At 43.7% G+C, this 19,141-nt stretch overlaps 1 protein-coding gene across 2 annotated transcripts; it reads right to left on the bottom strand.

The window, feature by feature from the left end:
* Window positions 1–240: 240 nt before the first annotated feature.
* NFRKB (nuclear factor related to kappaB binding protein) lies at window positions 241–18,940 on the bottom strand. Of its 2 annotated transcripts, none has more exons than XM_080567955.1 (26): window positions 18,735–18,940; window positions 17,929–18,082; window positions 17,278–17,479; window positions 17,061–17,188; window positions 15,823–15,997; window positions 15,503–15,604; window positions 14,860–14,933; window positions 14,366–14,450; window positions 13,734–13,914; window positions 12,890–12,998; window positions 12,277–12,403; window positions 11,311–11,376; window positions 10,439–10,518; window positions 10,305–10,348; window positions 9,786–9,843; window positions 8,730–8,904; window positions 8,013–8,119; window positions 7,423–7,546; window positions 6,885–6,964; window positions 5,960–6,180; window positions 5,582–5,855; window positions 5,038–5,256; window positions 3,742–4,527; window positions 2,911–3,017; window positions 2,025–2,160; window positions 241–1,250 (listed from the first exon to the last, which is right to left on the bottom strand). In XM_080567955.1, exons 2-26 carry the CDS (start codon window positions 18,061–18,063, stop codon window positions 1,125–1,127), a joined length of 3,921 nt encoding a protein of 1,306 aa, XP_080424081.1. In that variant the 5' UTR covers window positions 18,064–18,082; window positions 18,735–18,940; the 3' UTR covers window positions 241–1,124. The 2 variants fall into 2 exon arrangements, with proteins under 2 accessions (XP_080424081.1, XP_080424080.1); XM_080567954.1 differs by having other exon boundaries at window positions 9,786–9,846.
* Between the last annotated feature and the right edge of the window lie 201 nt (window positions 18,941–19,141).

Raw genomic sequence — 19,141 nt, forward strand, 5'->3', positions numbered from 1 at the left:
CTCGTGGTCCAACATTTCTTCAGATCTCATTCTGAGATAGCTTCAAGGTCACACCAGAACAGCAACAAACTCATCTCCGGTATGTGCAAAATTCAAACAAGTTTATAAAGAGAGAAAATTGTAAAGATAAAAACCAAACTGAAGGCCAGGATCATGGGTTAAAATATTTCTTCTGAGTCCAAGAGACTACAGTTGGGGTATATTTGAAAACATATTCCAAACTTTTAAAACAAGCTAGTCTTTTTTGACTGATAAAAAGATTTATTTGTTGTGGAAAATTAAAAGAGGATGCTTCTGGTGAACATTTTCTTTTTCCTTTCCAATATACTCTCATTTGTTGACAGACTTGTTCACACAGTGACTCTTTGCATCTCCTCCACTTCTCATTCTTCTCACGGGTACTAGCTTTTTTATTTACAGCAAGAACCGTCCTGAACAGGGACTCTCATACTACCCTTGACAGAAATTTGACACAGAAGTGGTATCTGCTCAACCAGAAGTTTGAGCTCAGAGATAGGGCAGAGGTATTTTAAAAGTCTCTATATAAATATTACATTGAATGTGCTAGGATTCTACTTCCAGGATATGTTACAAACAAACCCTGGTGTCCAAGCCACAATCTTAAGTCACATACATAAAATCAGTGACAGCTAGACTCCACTGAAAGGATGCATGATGCCTCTTCTTCATGACTTTGAAAAACCATTGAGCTACCCCTTCCAAGCAAGTTTTCCTGGTTAAGGAAGACCCTTAAGGAAGATTAACTGCTTTGTCTACAACCCAAAATGCACAGAAATGACAGATGGCCATTTGTAAAAAGACTTTCAGATGGAAAGAACAAAGAAAAGGAGGACATTTCCTAAATGCTGAATGCCACAGAACTTGGCTCTACAGCTCTGGACTGAAACATCTTGTTTTATAGATACAGCATCTTTTGCTGTGGAATTTCTACCTAGACAACACAATGCTGACTCCAGACAAGCAATGTGTGTTGCTTTCAGCACGTGACAGAATCCAGTCCAATCCCTAGCCATGACTGTGGTTGGTTGCCTTGGGCGGTAGGATGGAAGATGACAACAGATTCAGGGAAGCTCTTGGAAAGCAATCTGTTTTCAAACCAGTGTTCATAGCTGATCCTGGGTCTGTTTTGGAGATGGAGCTGTTGTCACAACCACAGTGGAAACTGCTTTAGTTGAGCCAGACACCGTTCCCTGCTGGAGATGGGAGGCTGGTACTGTTTGAATTCGGACCTGTTTGAAATGGAAAGAGAAAAATTCAACTCATGTCAAGAACAACCTGGTGACACGTTGCACCTGCACCACACTGCTAACTTAACTGCTTCTACCACCAAAAATTCAGTTATGTGAACAAGACCAAGCACCAAAACACATCAGGAGCAGAAAATGGCACAAGAATATCCTTCCATCCACTGTACACTTGGGAGGGTGGCAAGAAGTCTCAAGATTAGAGAAGAAGAACTAAAATTTAATTTGAATAAAAACCTATAAGTCAGCTGCTATTACAAGTTTTCAGAAGGACTTGTATCCATTGGATATTTCACTTCTGAAGACTTGTTACTAGCAGCTCTTAAAGTAGATAACTTTTTTTGGAATTACAGAACTCTACGTTTCCAGACTGAAAGATGGTTATACAAAGAAGCGATGTGATTTCTTCAAGAAATGGTGACCTGCAGAAGCTGAAGCAGAGAGCGCTACAAAACAAACAAAAAAACACCAAGCATGTAAAAACAATCCTTCAAACAATTGGAAATGTTTCCTGACAGGACTTCTAGTTTTACATTCATTATACTATCAGAACTTCAAAAACCATAACTGGATTTAAAAACCATAACTGGATGCAGGAAAAGTAAAGGAAACGATGCAGTGCACGTACTTAATGCAGACACTACAGCCAAGCCGTGCACCTGTACTTTTTATGGAAACCCATGCATCAAACGTAAAGTCCTCGTGAATACGTCAAGTCATCAAAAAAGCAAATAACAACATCATTCTCCTTGCCATTACCTGTGTGGCTTGGCCTTGCTGCTGCAGCTGCTGCAGTTGCTGTGCAGTCAGAAAACTCACAGGTTTGTTCCCTGCGATCAGTTTTGTCCCTGCTGGCATCGTAGTCAGGATGATATTTCTACCTAAGCCACTGATGCTAAGGAAAGAGAATTGTTGAAAGGTCAATAAACAGCAGAGCAGGCTAGTTCTACAAATTGTTCTTCAGTTGCTAGGAGATTGCAGTTACTTAGCTAATTTACTAATGGTTTTAATTATTATTTTTTTTTGTCTCACAACACTGGCAAATACACAAGTGAAAATCTTCTGTCAACATTTCTCATGATGAGAATTACCTATCACACAAACCAAACCCTCTAACTCTGAACTGTGTCTGCTAGTCTGACCAGACCCGAACACTTCCCAAGGAATGCAGAAAACAGCTAAGCGCACAGCGTTCTGCCTTGAAATATTAACTGAGGCAGACGCTACCAGAATTTATGGAAGAATAAACAGAAGGACTGCAATACCTGAATGCCGAAGGAACCTGCACTGAGGCAGTTAACACTGCACTAGTTTCTTTAACAGAGATGGTCTCAGATTGCAAATATTTTTAGGTACGTCACCAGCTTAATTCCTGCTCAAACAAAGAACTAATCTAATAGCTGGTTTCAAAGCAAAGAACATTTTCTTCACTGTTCTTGCTAGAACCTACATCTCAGGGCACCTACACAAAGACTCCATTCTCATTGCCAGGCACCATATTCCTTCAGTTTCTTGCTGTTAATGGGCCTGTCAACAGATTTAAGTCACTACCACCGCCTGCTTGCTAAAGCCCCAGGAACCTAACTGAGCAGAGAACTGCCTCAGCCTATTCCTAAAGCAAAACTACCGGATGCAAAGTACTCACTTGGCCCCAAGGTTGCCCTTGATGATGGGGGCAGTCACCACACTCTTGCCTTTCACTGGCTGGCTGATCACTGACAGAGGCACCGTTATTCGTGCTGGTAGCTTGCCCTGGAGAAGTTGAAGAACACGTGAGGAGCCACAGGGAGAGAAACTGCTTGACAACATGCAATTACCACTCAGCTTGCTGCTCAGGAGCCCCGGGAGTAGAAACCAACAGCAGTGTTGCTGATGAAACCTGTGTGCTGTTTCAGGCTAATTAAAATTCACCTCCATTTCATTCACTTCCCAGCTGCCTCAAACCTGCAAACCCACATCATCCTTGTGCCACAATATTTCTCTGGGAAGGATCATTGCATCTGCACAGAGTTTTTATCCTTACGAAACCATGGCACTATCAATTAGCTTATTCAACTTTCACGATACAGCTTACAGTACATTCAGCTTTGGGCATTAAGATTGTATTAACGTACGAACCAGCATAAATGTTAATCCAAGTAACAAGCACTTCTAGTTGTGACCCCATTCCAAAAGAAATTATTTCAGAGGCGTGGGGCATGATGCTGAACTGCACTAAGCAGAACTTTAGATGAGCCAAGTTGATCTCACTCACTCTCTCAACAGGAGTTAATGGAAGACAGACAGCTGACTGTTGTCTGGTTATTCAGTATTTAGTTACAATCCCAATACCATCAAATTAGTTGCAGAGCTGCATTCTACAGTACTTAATTTGAGCTTTTGTGGACATAAAGAGAAGTTTTCAGAAAGAAACCATCACTCATACACCATCATTCCTTTTCTCACCCACCTCCACAAAAAGTTCAGCGTTACTTACTGCCTGTGACGTAGATACTACCGTGGTGCTGACAGGCACCTGCCGCACAGCGGTGGCTCCTGTGCCTATAGTTATTGGAGTCCCTGCAGCTCCCGAGGCCACAGCAACTGCTTTTGAAACTGTGGCGCTCATGGTTGGTAATGAGACAGCTGAGGTATGGACTGTGCCAGCCACGGTCACTGCTGAGGAAGAGGGTACTTGCTTTGCGTGAGTAGCTACGGTAATAGTCTGCCCAGCTTTGGGTGGCATCACCCCCAGCCCCTGCACTATTCTTATAGTAGCAGCGGGCTTGGCCTCCGTGGATGCCACTGTAGTAATGGCTTTGCTCTTCTGATCTGCCACAGTCATGCCCAGAGCAGGCATCAGCCTGAAAGCGGAGCTTGTTGGCTCTGCAGTCTTTAAGTCAGGAGTCACTTTAACCACTGTGCTGCCAGCTGGGCTGGAAGAAGAAGTAGTGGCCGTGCTAGTCTTGGCCGGAGAATCAGCAGCCTGGACAGGATTGGATGTCACGTGCAAAGTTGCAGAGATGCCTTTGCCACTACTGCTGCTTCCAGCAGCTGCTGTGAAGAGGTCCTGAGTCAGTTTGACAGTAGTGACTTGAGATTTGGCCAGGGTGGCCATCATGTCCGGGGTGATACGCAGCACAGTCTGTCCCTTCGCATCCGTGGTGATTGAGGAAGGCGGTAGGCGCAACACGTCCTTTCCTTGGATCCGAAAATTAGTAGCTGTAAGTGGGATGCCACTCCCCGGCTGGGTCTTCATGCCAAGCTGCCCTGTAATAGCCACCTGGAAAAGATCAGAGAAACAACTACATCAAACCAGAATGCAGTCCAAGGCACAGCCAGACAGAAGTAAAACTTCCCCACAGGCTGATGTTTGCACAGTGTTCTTTTCTCCTGTGAGGACTGGAGCGACTAGCATTCAACAGGATGCTACTGCTCACTACACTGCTGAAAATAGCTTCGGCTGCTCATTCCATAGCTTTCACAAAACTGTATGAAAGACTCTGGAATTGGTTCCTTTTTCAAACAACACAAATGAAAAAGATCAACATCTGAAGATGGTAAGTTAAAGAACCTAAGTTAAAGAACCTGCGCTAACACATTTTGCTGCGCTAACACTGTGCAGGAAAATGGGGCTCAAATACAGCAAACCAGCACTTGCCTAAAGCTGCATGGTCCGTCACCCCAGACATTAGAGCTCACTGTAGTTTTCACTCTTTTCACATCTGCATATCATGTCCGTCACAACAAATGGAAAACAGCTTGGTCACCCTCGTCTCTCCCTCCCTCTCACCTGCTTGATGATATTCTGGCCAGCCACGTTCTGGATGACAGTGGTAGAGGAGGTGCTCGGGGCAGAACTGCCTGGAGAACTGGTTACTGGCTTTACAGCGGGACTGGGCGCTGCAGACAGTCCTGTCACGGTGATGCCTGTCTGTCCTGTCACGGAGGTTCCTGGTCTTTGCACCTGCACTGGGCTGGTTTGAGCTTTTACTGGTAGAGTCATCACAGCCTAAAGCAAGACAACACAGAGGCAGCTTATGAGCAGGCTAACACAAGCCTGACTAATACTTGCTCTTTCTGTCTCGTGCCTTAGCACGCAAATTCTGTACTTTTTACTGCAATGCACAAATTAATGGTGCCATATAAACTGGCAACAGGGACAAAAAAGGGACACCAAACAGCATTATTTATACGTAACAGTTTCCATGCTCTGTAATGCATTTACTGCATGTCCCAAGAGAGCAAGTAATCCCTGAGCACCGTACTGAAATACGAGGGAGATCCACAGGTTAGAAGTCAGAGCTACTCCCGCATTTCCATGCAGCCAGTCTTACCTGAGGCAGCACTTTGGTTTGTGTGGCTGTAGCTGGAACACGGATTTGAGGCACTGATGTAGGCTGCTGCTGCGTTACCACCGGGGCTTGCTGAGACACAGCTGGGAGGCCGGACTGGGCAGCGACCACCCGGACCTGCGGCAGTCCCGAGGACGTGGTGTGACTTACCACCCGGGCGGGAGGTGCCTGGGGCCCAGGCTGTGTCTGTGAGCTCTGGGCTGTGGAAAGCAACGTCCCAAGCTGTGGCATGGTAGGGGATGATACCAGAAGAACACTATAGAAAAGATAAAAGCCAGAAGGTCAGTACAGATGCAGAACGTAACTGAGAAAGAACCAGGAACACTCATACGTGATGTATGAGACAGAAGGGGAGCGTACCTTTGGCTGGGTTTTGCTGGCTCTGAGCAGGCACTAGATACACTCTTGCTAACTACGGACACTGGTGGGGGTGAAATAGGCGTTGCTGGCAATGCTGGTGCAGTTGGTGTCACAGGAGTCACTGGAGTTGGTGGCATGCTGGAGTCACTAAGGCTCAGCTGACTGGGCTCTGACGCGCTGCTGGGGAGTGCTTTCACAGAACTCTCCTTGCTACTAGATTTCTGCAAAGAAACCATGCCACACATGAAGGTCTTTACAAAAAATGGCTGCGACTGTTGCTCTCTGAGGACTTTAAATGGATCTGTACAGTTACAAGTGATGCCCTGGTGCAAACTCCTGAAGTCACAGATGAGTGATGGTCTGCCTTCCTCACCTGCAGCCACAAGTGGGCTGGTCAGTGTGGCTGCTCATGTTCTCAGGGAGAAGGGCATCTCAGCAGTGACAAACATTCAAAAGATTCAGATATCCACCTTGGTTAATTTGCCAGCTGTGACTGTTTTGGAGATATTTCATATCAATACCAAAAAAATAAAAAAGACATCCAAATCCTGACAGCTTCAGCACTGCAAGAGGGAGAGCAGCAGACATGTTCCACATGCTCTGTTACAGATTAACCTCAAAACTGGATCTGAAGAGACCATCCCTAAGATGAGGAACCCAAATGAACTCCGTTGACCTTTCTTCTCCTAAGATCAACATCGATTACAGTCAAAGCTGGGAGACGCAAAGCTCCTTCTCTACTACTTCGTTCTGTGCACTGGTACTAGACTAACTCTCACATTCATCAATATAATGAACTGTTAACTCAAAAAGCAATAAAATAGGTGGTAATTTTTTATCAGCCTCGTTGGATACAGAATTTACAGATCAAGTTAAACCCATACCTCATTCCCAATCACAAAAGCATCTGTGCAAAGAAATTTACCATTTTAGCTGGAGGTTTTGGCTTCTGCTGAAGAGCTTTCTTGGCCTTTGCTGCAGCAGCTTGAGCCTGATGGATCCGCTCTGCAAATACAAATTACTGGTTAGGGATCCTGAACACAAGCAAACTGAGTTACCAAAGGGGCCATCCAAAACTGTAAGTTCATCTTCAGAAAAGAAATCAAACACACATGCACACGGGGACGTGTAATAGCACAAAGAAAAATACCAAGGCAAATCAGCCCAGAAAGGCTGGAACAAAGATGTGTTGGAAGTTGTCAACCTAAATAAATCTAGAGTTGCAGAGTGCTATTTTTGTAACAAATACTCATTACAAACTAATACGCTGCTCTGCAAGACTCGATTTAAGTGTTGATGGACTAACACTAGCAAAGTGACTAGAGAAAAAGGCTAGACCGTGAGTCCATTATCCATCTGGACTGAAGAAGCTCAAGAGCATGGCAAGTGAAAAACAATATGAGATTTAGACATTCTCAGTTCCGAAGATACAGAACCAAGCAGTACCACCAAGCCAGGCTTACCAAACTCTTCCTCGCTCCTGTCCCGGTGTAGATAGATCCACAACTTGCGTCCAATATCATATTTCACGCAGGGATCTTTCTCATAATGTAATCGATCCAAAGCACCACTAACAACAGTATTAACCTGAAATTCAGAATTCACGGGATTACAAGATGTCCCAGGTTTGGCTAGCCAGAGGTCATGTACAGAAAAGCCAATCCTATTTGGCACAAAACCAGAGTCAGTTGCTACCAATCTTCGTTTGAGTAAGAACTGACTGAGAGCAGATGTTGCAGCATGGGGTTCTGCTTGCCTTTGTGGATTAAATGGAGCTTCACCAAACCTGAGGGCTCTGAAAACTGCCTGGTTCTGAATCTCATATTGGAGCAGCTGTATGACATAGCGTCAAATCTGTGGCTTTTCCAGCTATTTTCCTTCCTCCAGAATTTAGTACAGATTTGCAGCAGCTCACCATAATACTACAGAGCTCTCATTTTCCAGTCGAAGCAGCATAAAAATTATTGGGCTTTTGTCACTGCATACTGCCTGGGTCTCAGAAGTGTTTTTCCACGAGAATACAATTGATTCTCCTAGATAGCATCCAACTTACTTGAGCACTTGTGACATCAGGAGCTAGGAACTGGGAATCTTTAAGCAGCTCACAGATTTCAGCACGGGTTCCTTCTCCATTAGGAAGGCGAGCAGCAGCATCACGAACTGAAATAGAAAATTAGAGCTTAAGCTTCCATCCCTAACCTGATAGCTATATTCAAATACTTCGACAAATACGTTTCTGTACTGCTTTCTTGTCTCCCACTCCTATAGTGCCCACTTGCTCACTAAAAGCTAGTACCCATGGTCTCTCAGGGCCTCTGATGACTATATGAGCAGAGAATAAAAATGATCATTTTAAAGTACATCAACTGAGCTGGCTTGGTGCCTGGAACAACGAACGTGAAGACCAGCACTCAAACCCTGAATGACTTCGCAATGCCCCAATCTCACAACAACCGGCTTAAACCACCGCTCTTTGTTTTCCAGTTATATGAGCCTTAGCTTCAGCCAGCCTCATGGACTCTCCTCTTCGCTTCCCATTTTGTCTCAGATGAAAAGTAACAGATGCTTCCTTTTCTAGTTATTCCTGCTCCCAGCATTTCATCAGCTTTATTTCAAAATTTTTTTTCTTCTTTCTTCTTCACTTACGTCACACCAGTTCATCCACTTTTCCCTTTATAATGTAGATTCCTAAAGTCATTGTTTGGGTGGACAAGGGTGCCTTTTTCTTTTGTTTAAAAAATATTTTTGGCAAAGGATGCCATCGCCTTACCAAGAGACAAGATGGTGACATACGCCGGTCTGTCTGATCGCAGGAGAGAATGCTCTCGGGCTTTGTTTAATGATGTTTCCTTGTCAAACACCCCCTTCACAGGACCAACAACTGACTCAAAGCCGTGCATACGGAAAGTGAAAGCTTTGTGGGGCTGGCTGTAACGGTATCGTTCCTGTGTTTTTAAACGAGAGGACTGAATTTAGCGTATATAGATGCAAAGACTTGAAGCTTGCAACTGAATATGGGTTAAATTACTACCATTCTGTAGATAAAGTGTGGGTTTTTTTTAATTAAAAGCTCAAATATTGCTGTATAAACTTATTTTGGATCAATACAAGTGTTATCTACTTCAAGCAGAATATAAAGCAGCACATAAACAAAGTGCCCAGGTGCAATATATCAGGTTCATTCTTAAGTAGCTGCGCAGACTGCAGAGGTGCCAGAGACAGGCATTCTGCCCAGCAAACAGCTCTGCTTGCAGTGGCAATGTGCCATTTCTTCCTCCTCTCATCTGGCAAGAGAGATTCCCAAAATTTAACCCGGGTGGTCTACCATGCAAACAGCACATGTACCCAGGGAGAAGACTCCTCATCATGTGCTTACCCTATAAAATACACATTTTTCCAGCAAGGCCACAAGCCTTAAAGACACAATGAAACTTGTATCTACTACAGAAAAGATGACTAAATGCATGGGTGCACTTATTGCCACTTATCTTCTGCTTTTTACACTCATACTTGTTCAAAAAATATAGATATGTCACCTTCATCTGCTAGGAGAAGGCAGAGTAGAGAGAAATGTTGGCACTAACAATATCAATTTTGCCCAATACCCATTGGAAATACAGCTGGTTTTGAGATAAGCAGCTGAGCTATATTGTTAGCAAGTTATCTGAGGCTGAGACACCTATTTCAAGGCAGAAAAAACATGTAAATCTTTTGTATTAACAAAGTTTTTGGAGAGTATACAACTCCCATCCCATACAAATTCTCTTGATTTAACGGCCAAATCTCTCAGTATGTGTATTTAAAATTAAAACGATTATCTTCTCACCTGTTCCTGAAACACGCGTTTCTCTTCTCCAGTACTAGGCCGGACTACGTAGTCAGTCCTTCTGAAACAAAGATCACCATCAGTTCTGAGCAACAAGCCCACAGCAATCACAAAGAGTATCCCAAAGGATTAGCCACCTCACCCTTACTGAAAATTCTTCCGGCACCACAGAACAAATTCTGAAAGCATTTATGCTGATATAAGTAAGTCCCGCAGAGATCTTAAAGTACACTTTACAGCCTACCTGAAAGTAAGCAAGGACTGTAAATAACCCAGTAATCAGGATGCAAGTTAGATTACACGTCTGCTCAGATAACAGGCAAACTTGGGAAAACTCAGCTGACTTTGCAAAGTATAGTTAACACATCTATAAACTCACACTAACAAATTCCCTCCTGCCCCACGATGCAAAATATTTTTCTTTTAAGCAGACAGCTGCTCAGATCTAGAGGTGCAAGGACCAAACTCCACAGCTTTAGCACATACCGCAGAAGTTTTTAAGCAGCATTATGTACTTACACTCTGGGAATTGGTGTTGTGGCATCTGAACTGTCTTCGTTTTCCTATAAAAAAAAAAAAAAACAACAGACATGTCAGCATTGGATACAACCCACCAGGTTTTAGGCTGCTAAAATACCATTTTTCTGACTCACTTTGAAAAAAGTCTGGTCCTTGGTCTCCAACCAGAGCTGAAACAGCGCTGCCAATTCCTTCTCATGATCTTGGCAAGAACCTAGTCCAAGAAATCAAGACACATAGGAAACAGAAATAATTTGTTATTAAGCCAGCTGCTGCTTGTACTTCCCAACCACCTCCTACTCCCTTCCAACCTCTATGCATCACCAGTCACAAGGCGTCTTACACACTTCACAGATGCTCCAGTTTCACTACTTAAGCACATCCAGGCTCAGGAAAGTGCTAAAACCTATTAAGTCCCCTATGTTGGTATGAAGGATGGTGCTCCAACTCTAGTCATAGCAGCCAAGATACTTTTTGAGATACAGCAACGTTACATTTGCAGAAGGTCCCCAGTTTCCAAAGTGAACCCAGTCACCAAGTCCCTGAGCAGAAACAAGTGCCTACATAACCTCCACCAAAGGCTGTGAAGGGGCCGGAGGAATACCTTCCTGACTCCAAATCTCAGCCAGTTTAAGCCTGTGAATATGACCAAGAGTCACTATAGTTACAAATCAAAAATTCTGCCTAGTAGCTAAAGCAAAAATAAAAAATGCTAGACGTCTGTAATTCACTCAGTATGAGTCTGGGCACATTTAACATGGTTATGTCAGCAACATAAATAAAGTTCAATGCCTTTGCTCATTTATTCTTTGTCTGCTCTTGAAAATAGTGTATTGTGAAAGCTTTGAACGTAAAAGACATTTTTACTCAGCTAAAAGAACACAAAAGGCCTAACGACTTAAGTAATAACTCTGCTGGGCTTTCTCTCTGGGCTGTAGCAAGCTAGAGTCCTGGAGAAAACCACCAACCTTTACCATAGTAGAAATCATAGAAAAGTACAAGTTACCAAGCAATTTCCACTGCTGAGTTTTTTCCTTGAATTCAACAAAAGGCGAGAAGCTGGATGGAACATCTACAATGAAAGATGTGCATTTCAGAGACAGCAAACAACAAGAGCAACCCTCTAAATCCTACTGTTGTAACGCAAATTGTCAAGTTAGACTCATAGTGACAAATAAAGCATTTTAAAGTGATTATGTAAGCGCACCTCTAAATTTATACTTGCCCAAAGGGAAGGTTAGCATCTCGGAGTAACAGTGCAATCCCAAGAAAAGAACAGAACAGGATAATGAGCCTTTCATCTACAGGCTGCCAGATGGGATCCTGTTCACACGCTGTGAGGCACAAGGAACTGCTGCTGTATGGTAACTACTTCCTGAGCTCACATGAAACGAACTTCAGATTTATGGTATTCACCAGTATTGTGGGGAACATTAAGGATCCACGTTGCAATGACCACAACAATATACATTGTCTCTCCCTTTAAAACTTCCAACTAAACAAATCAGAACCACAGAATAACTTAGTTTAAAAGGAATATGTGGAGCTTAGCTGGTCCAAGCCCCAGGTCAAAGCTGGGCCAACTTCACATTTCCAGTAGATTGCTCAGGGCATCATCTAGTTTATTTTTCATTATCTCCAAAGACAACCATAACCTCTTTGTACTGGGAAAAGGCTAATTTCTTCCCGCTCCAAACATCCTGCCTGAAGCACACAATCTAAACAAGAGAAACTGCCTGTTTCAGTTTCACATACACTGGAATCGAGCTGGGTCTTATCTACTATCCACATGCAAACTGAGTCTACCACAATCAAGAAAAAGAAAGCCATACAGCTTATAATAAAAACACTGTCAACAATGAAATGATTTATTGTAATGATGAATTAAAATTTGATTGGAGGTATAATATAAACCAGCACTGATTGGAACTGAGATACAAGCACCCTAAGTATCTTTAACAGCCATTCTTACCTCTGCTGTCACCTGTTAGGTACTGTAAGGCAGGTAAAACCAGTTCAGACCAGTTAGGGGCAAAGGAGAACCAGTTATTTAGTGCACTGGCAGGAGAAGATTGCCAATCTAGAACTTTATCCTCAAGCTGAAAAGGAAAAATAAATATTCTATTAAAGATCTCACACTTTAAACTATGAATTTTTTAATAGAAGAGGAAAGCAAAACAGCTAAACGCGTCCAGGGAAAGAAAGATTTTATATTCATAAAAAAAGATCTCCTGACTTTTTCAAGTAACCATAAAATGGTATTTCAGACAACAGACACCAAAAACAGAGAAAAAATTCTCCACCATCACCAGCTTTGATATAAAGAATTTATCTAATTGCGATCTAAAAACAGATATGGAAAGATTTACGTATGCAATAGACTAGAATTATGAAACATGTTAAAAAACAGAATGTGATATGCACTCCCAAAGAGTTGCCTTTTTTCTGTGTGTGTGGAATCTGTGCTAGTGTAATTTAGAGCAGGACACCTCTGGAGAAAATCACTATTACAGAGCTATAAAAAAAATCCTAAAACCTAATTTTGCTTTCTGCAAAGATTCCTAAATACGTGGGTGGTTCCTTACCACAGAGAGACTAGCAGGTCCTTCCAGAAACAGTATCTCCAAAAGAAGGAAAAAGAAGCTGGAAGATATTTCATTTACACCAAGGCATGGCTTCATCTCTTCAAGAGGTCTTCAAATGAAAGAAAACACAAGCAGAGTACAAGTTTCCTGAGTAAATATACGCCTTCATATACAGAGATGAACATTCCACATTTTACACGTTCCAAGATGCACAAAACCAAAGACAACATCCTTCATAGAATGGCTCTGATTGGAAGGAACTTTAAAGATTACCTAACTCCAACCGCCCTGCCATGGGCAGGGATGACACCCACTAGATAGGTTGCCCAAGGTCCCATCCAGCCTGGCCTTGAGCACCTCCAGAGATGGGGCATCCCCAGCTTCTCTGGGCAACCTGTGCCAGAGCCTCACCACCCGTACAGGGAAGAATTTCCTCCTAATGTTTAATCTAAATCTCTCCTCTTTTAGTTTAAGACCATTCCCCCTTGCCCTATCATTATCCACCCTAGCAAAGATTCCTTCTCCATCCTTTTTGTAAGACCCCTTTAAGTACTGAAAGCCCGTAAGGAGGTCTCCCTGGAGCCTTCTCTTCTCCAGGCTGAACATCCCCAGCTCTCTCAGCCTTTCATCAATAGCAGAAGGCACACCTCCAAGTGTGCCTTCTCTTCTTAGCTCTGAAATTCTGCTGCTGCTTCATCCCATCATGGGTGAAAGAGCCCGACAAAACAGAAACAGAGGTAACTACACCTAGTAAGATCTGCAAAGGTACTGCAAAAATCTGAGCTGCGACATCCATTGCGCTCTTCATCCCCTCAAAGTATTCAGGGCCCCCTGAAGCACTTACTCCTCTTTGACAGATGACAGAGGGATGGGGGAAGGATCCTGAGACAGTGATGGGATCCCGTCTGCATTGCTAAGAGAGTCAGCCAGATCTTCCACCTCAGATTTAATCATCTTCAGCTTTTTTTTCTTCTTATCTTCCTTTTCTTTCACCTTTTTCTTGAGGGTTGCAAGGTCAAATAAGGCTTTAGGTATGACAAAAGGTAAGAAAAATAATGAGAAAACATCTTACTATATTTCAGTGAGGATCATTAACTATATTGTTAAGCATATATTCAAAAACGTACGTAGTGCAAACTCATTCACTACCAGTCCATTCCATCCTCCTACTTACTTCCATGAGTTTTTTTTTCCCCTCAACGCACTGTTTTTATAGAAAAACTTGATTTCTTAAACCAACATATTTGGAATCAGAAAGGTGAAGGTAACTGCTTAGAGCAGAAATACAAGTTAAATTCCATCAATTAGTTGGAAGCACCCTCAATAGAAACTGGAGTTACCTGTGTGCAACTGCAACTTACAATTTCAGAGCAGCTAGCTGGCTACCTAAAGAGCATTCAGGAGAGACTTCCTCCATCCCCAGCTTTTGATACCCTGTGTTTATGCAATGCACAAGGACCAGTTCCAGCCACTGACCTGCTAAGGAACCTTTCCTGCCGGCATTCACACGAGTCATGATGTCCTCAAGAGTCAGATCTGCTGTCATTAGATCTGGGTGGTCCTACACGGTACAACGGGATAGAAAGGAAAATCAGGAAAGCAAAAAGCAGTAAAATAGCAACAAGAGTACAGCAGATAACCAAATACTGAAACGTGTCAAACGTATCCGGGATCAGCATATAAAGTTATTCACTGCAATAAAAACAGGGAAGGCTTCCAACCCTGAAATCCAATTTTTTCATTGACTAAGTTTAGTAATCACACATCAATAAAATTACAGAATACTTCTAAGCAGGTAAACATAAACAAGAACTGTATATGTCCTCCAATGATTAAATATAGATTACATTAAAGGACCGAAGGGTGGCCACACACACTTCCTGTCACCCAGAAGCACTTTACAGCTAAAAGAAAAAAGACAAACAGGTAACACCTAGTACCAGCCCCCCCAAGACTTTTTGTCAACTTACAGGTTGACGTTTTCGTTTCTCATGGTGCTTCCTCAGCATCATCTTCAAGTCACTTTCCCCAAGTTCTATCCTGTCTGCAAAAACAACAACAAAACAGTCAGATAATTTGCAGATTTTTGTTTTTCTTACTTTATAGAATACCATTTTCTATTTGCTCCCATTCTCAGTAATCTTCAAATTTCAGTAAGTCAAGGAAATTCAGTCTTTTAATCAACCAGTTTGTTTCAACGCTTTCTTCCTTGGTTGATCAGATTTATTCGCTGATGCAAGCACGGAAATGAAAAGTGAGAACCAGGTGTGTTGCACAAAGGCTTTGCAGGCTTGATTACAGCAACCTTCAGAGGGAGTCCCTTAGCACATACTCCAAAACAGCTCAAACCATGCTATACTAATCGCTCGTCCGTTAAGGAAAAATACAACAGAAAAATCAGTAGCATTACACAACCTGTAAAGACTTATGTTAAAATACTAGCTTTTCAAGGAGAAAACTAAAACGTGAGAAGATCTGGACATTTTGGGGACAACAAAAAAGACGCATTACATGACTTCCCATGAAACAACAGACTTTCCCAGCCAAATCCTTGCAGGTTCTCAAAGTAATTCTCATCCCCAAATCCTTACTGACACCTGGTTTGGTTCTCACCTGCCGTTTTCATATCCAAGGTTGATAACGTGGGTATCACTCTCAGGGGAATCGGTGGACTTGGACAACGTGCTGGAGAACTTGGAGGCCAGGTGCTTAGATCTTAAATATGCAAATAAATAAATAAATGAATAAATACATTTCTGCAAGACTTATCACCCCCAAACCTAGGTAGTCCTATTCCCATGTTCATTAGCGTGCAGCCAATAAAACTGGAGTCCAGTTTTCATTCTTCTATTGAAGAGGCTATCCTCACATAAAAAAAAAAAATGTTTTTTCTCCGTTCACACCTAAATCTTTCCTTGAGTACAGGGCATTACCTTCTTCATCAGAAGACAAGGTGGTATCTCCACACTCCTCTTTCACTTCCCTCAGAATCTTCAAGTAGCGCCGATGTGCCCGTCTGTCCCGTTCTTCCGCATCATATGATGGTGAGAAATGCTTTCTCCTCAGGGTCATATCAGGGCCTCCTTTCCTAGCTAACTCCAGCAAGTGCTGGAAGATGAGATACGAGTGACATCAGATATCTTGGTTACATGTCTCTAAGTGAGAGTGGTTAAGCTTAACTCACATTTCCAGGATATTTAACATTTGGAGCTGATGTGCTAACTAGCTCAGTTCTTTACAACCCTTAAAGCGTAAGGGAATTTGTCAGATTGGCAACTTTAAAACCAGTATTTTAGACCATCATTTAAAGTGGTGAAAAAGGCAAGAAGGGAGCTAATAAGAAATTTCTGCATGTTCATCTGCACATACAATGCCTCACCGTCACTTTATGTGGACTGTTCAGGGGCCCCTAACCACTGGTCTTGTATCCACTTGTACAGTTTCCATACCAAATGTGTAACACAAACATGGAACACTCTTTTGAAGAAAAGATTTATCCCTTATGACTATACAAGAAATAGCTTCCTATACATTTCTGTATTCTTTTTCCTGTTTCACTGTGGGGTGTTTAATAAAGCCACTTTCTTCTTCATCCATGCATACCGTATGTTGCGATGCCTAAGCTTAGTGAAATGATAAGCAAGCATTTACAAAGGACACGTTTCAGGTGGCAGAGATAAGCTGACAACACTATCTACAGAGGAAGACTTCATCAGGGATTTACAGCACCAGAATCAGAGTTTTTTTATCTATTCTATACCAGTCTCCAGTGAGGCTGTGGAATTAACACAAATACCTAGTTAGCAAAGTTACTTGTTTCACAATGACATAAACGGCAGAAAAATTGAGGCAGATTCACTTGTTAAAATGAAGTGCCAAGAAGGAAGCCAGGGGGTGAGATGGGCACGGAAAAAACATGCTACGCTACACAAGTGAGAGCTATGAGAGATTCAAAATCTGAAGTTTGATACGCATCTTTGCAAACATAACAATGCTTCTAGTGTTCTTGTATTATACAGGCCACTGGAAAAACAAAAAAGCAGCATTCTGTAACAGAAAGTCCTCTGAGAACTAGGAATGCACAAACACCAAGACACTTCGTTGTAAAGACAGCCTATTCATTACAGAACACAAGAAGGCGACGACCAGGCCCCAAAGACAAGATACTCACGTTGCGGGAAGCAAGGATCTGCTTGAGCAGGCGGTAGAAGTACTGCTGCTGAGAGCTTAAGTAACGTTTATACTGGGACTTAAAACAGAGCTGCCGGTATTTCACAACTTCAGGATTGAAGTGCCCATCTATAACAAAAAAATCGCCTCAGTTTTCATTAACGGCAAGTTAAGAACTTAACACCGAAAATACACAAAAGAGTATCACACTCACTGACCCCGAAAGAGTTTCTGGGCAATGTGCAGTGGATTTCCAAAACGGAAGTTTTCGCCACCGAACAACGCAGAGATGAGTTTGTTTTGATGCTCTCGGTTGTTTTCAGGAAAGCGAGGCAGGAATGTTTTCAGGTGGTCTCGCTGCGCATCTGTCAGCACCTCCTGCCATGTCGACAAGCTGACAACTTCAAAGAAGATCTCAGGCTACAGAAAGGAAAAAACAATAGTGAAGAAAATGCGGACACATCTTTAACAACTTTCTATCCCTCAAGGCTTTTTGCAGTTAAGTAACACAGGACACGAGACAGTGTTTCATATCAAACACAGAAAGCAACAATGTAAGGAAGAAAGCTGAGGAAATAAATACTGTTATCAAGTAGCAAATAAACTCAAAACTTTTAACAAACAAAATTTTTATTCTATTCTCAAATATAACTGTAAAATAAAAGGGATCTTTATCTAGAAAAGTAATGTGACAGAAAGGTCTTTTAAGACGTTTTACTGACATGATTCAAACTGCTATTCAACACCCTTTCCAGGGGTCAGAAACATATCCCCTTTCAGTTTGCTCTCCTCTGTAAGCCCCAGGACAGGAGATAAACATACTGTTTGTCAAGGCTCTGGGAACGTAAAACATTTGTAGTGCTACTCACATCTTCCAGAAGGTCCTCGGGCAGACTAACCCTCGTTGTGCCCAGCATGCAGTCCTCCATGATCCGCGTGCCATTTCCTTCCCCGCATGGCCCCAGCTCCAAGGGGTCGGTCAGCATGTGATCCAGGGAGTCCATTCTCCTCCCTCTGCGGCTCCTGAGCAAGGGCAGCAAACCCTCACCTCACCCACCGGTACCCACCAGAGCGCCCACACCGGCTCCATCCCAGGCTGACAACATCTGAGCGAACACTGCACTTGGTGAACCCAGGAGTTGGACTCGATGATCCTTGTAGGTCCCTTCCCACTCGGGATATTCCATGATTTTAAATGCTGGTTTAAGCACAAGCTGCACAGCCTGCTGAAGGGACGCAGACCCCAGGAAGACACGAACTGCCCGTGGCACCAGAGGGGTGCTCTTGCCAGGGACACGCCGGGCCACCAGCCGCGACCCTCCCAGCATGACAGGAAAGCGCTTCACGCCGCTTCCTACCCGCGGCGGCTGTCACTAGCAGGAGGAAGCACCGCAAATAAGTCGCTACGTTTACATTTTGAAGGGTTTTGAGCACGCAAAGCTCAAGGCGGGTCTAAGTTCAGGTTTCCTTCAAGCTCAATTTACAGCCCGGGATTTGGCCGGGGTCAGGATTTGGGAACAGCTGCACAACCCTCAGCTTCCTCAGACCCAAAGGCACAAACCTCGCGGAGAAAACACCAAAAAAAAAAAAAAACACTTAAAACAGGGGTCCCGTCCCCCCCCAGTCCCCCCCCAGTCCCCCCCGTACCCCCCGTCCTCGGAGCCCACCTCCTCACCTCAGCGGCGCCGCCCCCTCCTCCTCACCCCGGGGCCGCAAGGACCGAGGGAGCCGAGCCCCAGCCGCCCTCCGCCGAGCCACCGACCCCCGCTGCGGGGGGGACGCGGCCCGGGGCCGGCGGCGCTGCCCCCCTCAGCCGCTGCCCCCCTCAGGCCGCCCGCTGCTCAAGGCCCCGCGCACGCGCGCCATGGCCCCCGCCGCGCCTGCGCAGAGCCGCGGGGGGGGGGGGGGGGGGGAAGGCGGGCGGGAGGCCGCGTCGCTTCCCCGCCGCCATGACGGGGCCCGGAAAGGGCAGGGCTCTCGGTGGGAAAAGGCGGTTAAAACCGGAACTAATAAATAAATGAACGCGCAAATCAATAAATAAATACAGAAATAAATAAATAAATAAAGCCCGGGTGTGGATAA

The sequence above is a fragment of the Anser brachyrhynchus genome (genome assembly GCF_964034855.1).
Source record: "Anser brachyrhynchus genome assembly, chromosome: 25".
NCBI classification, from domain to species: Eukaryota; Metazoa; Chordata; class Aves; order Anseriformes; family Anatidae; genus Anser; species Anser brachyrhynchus.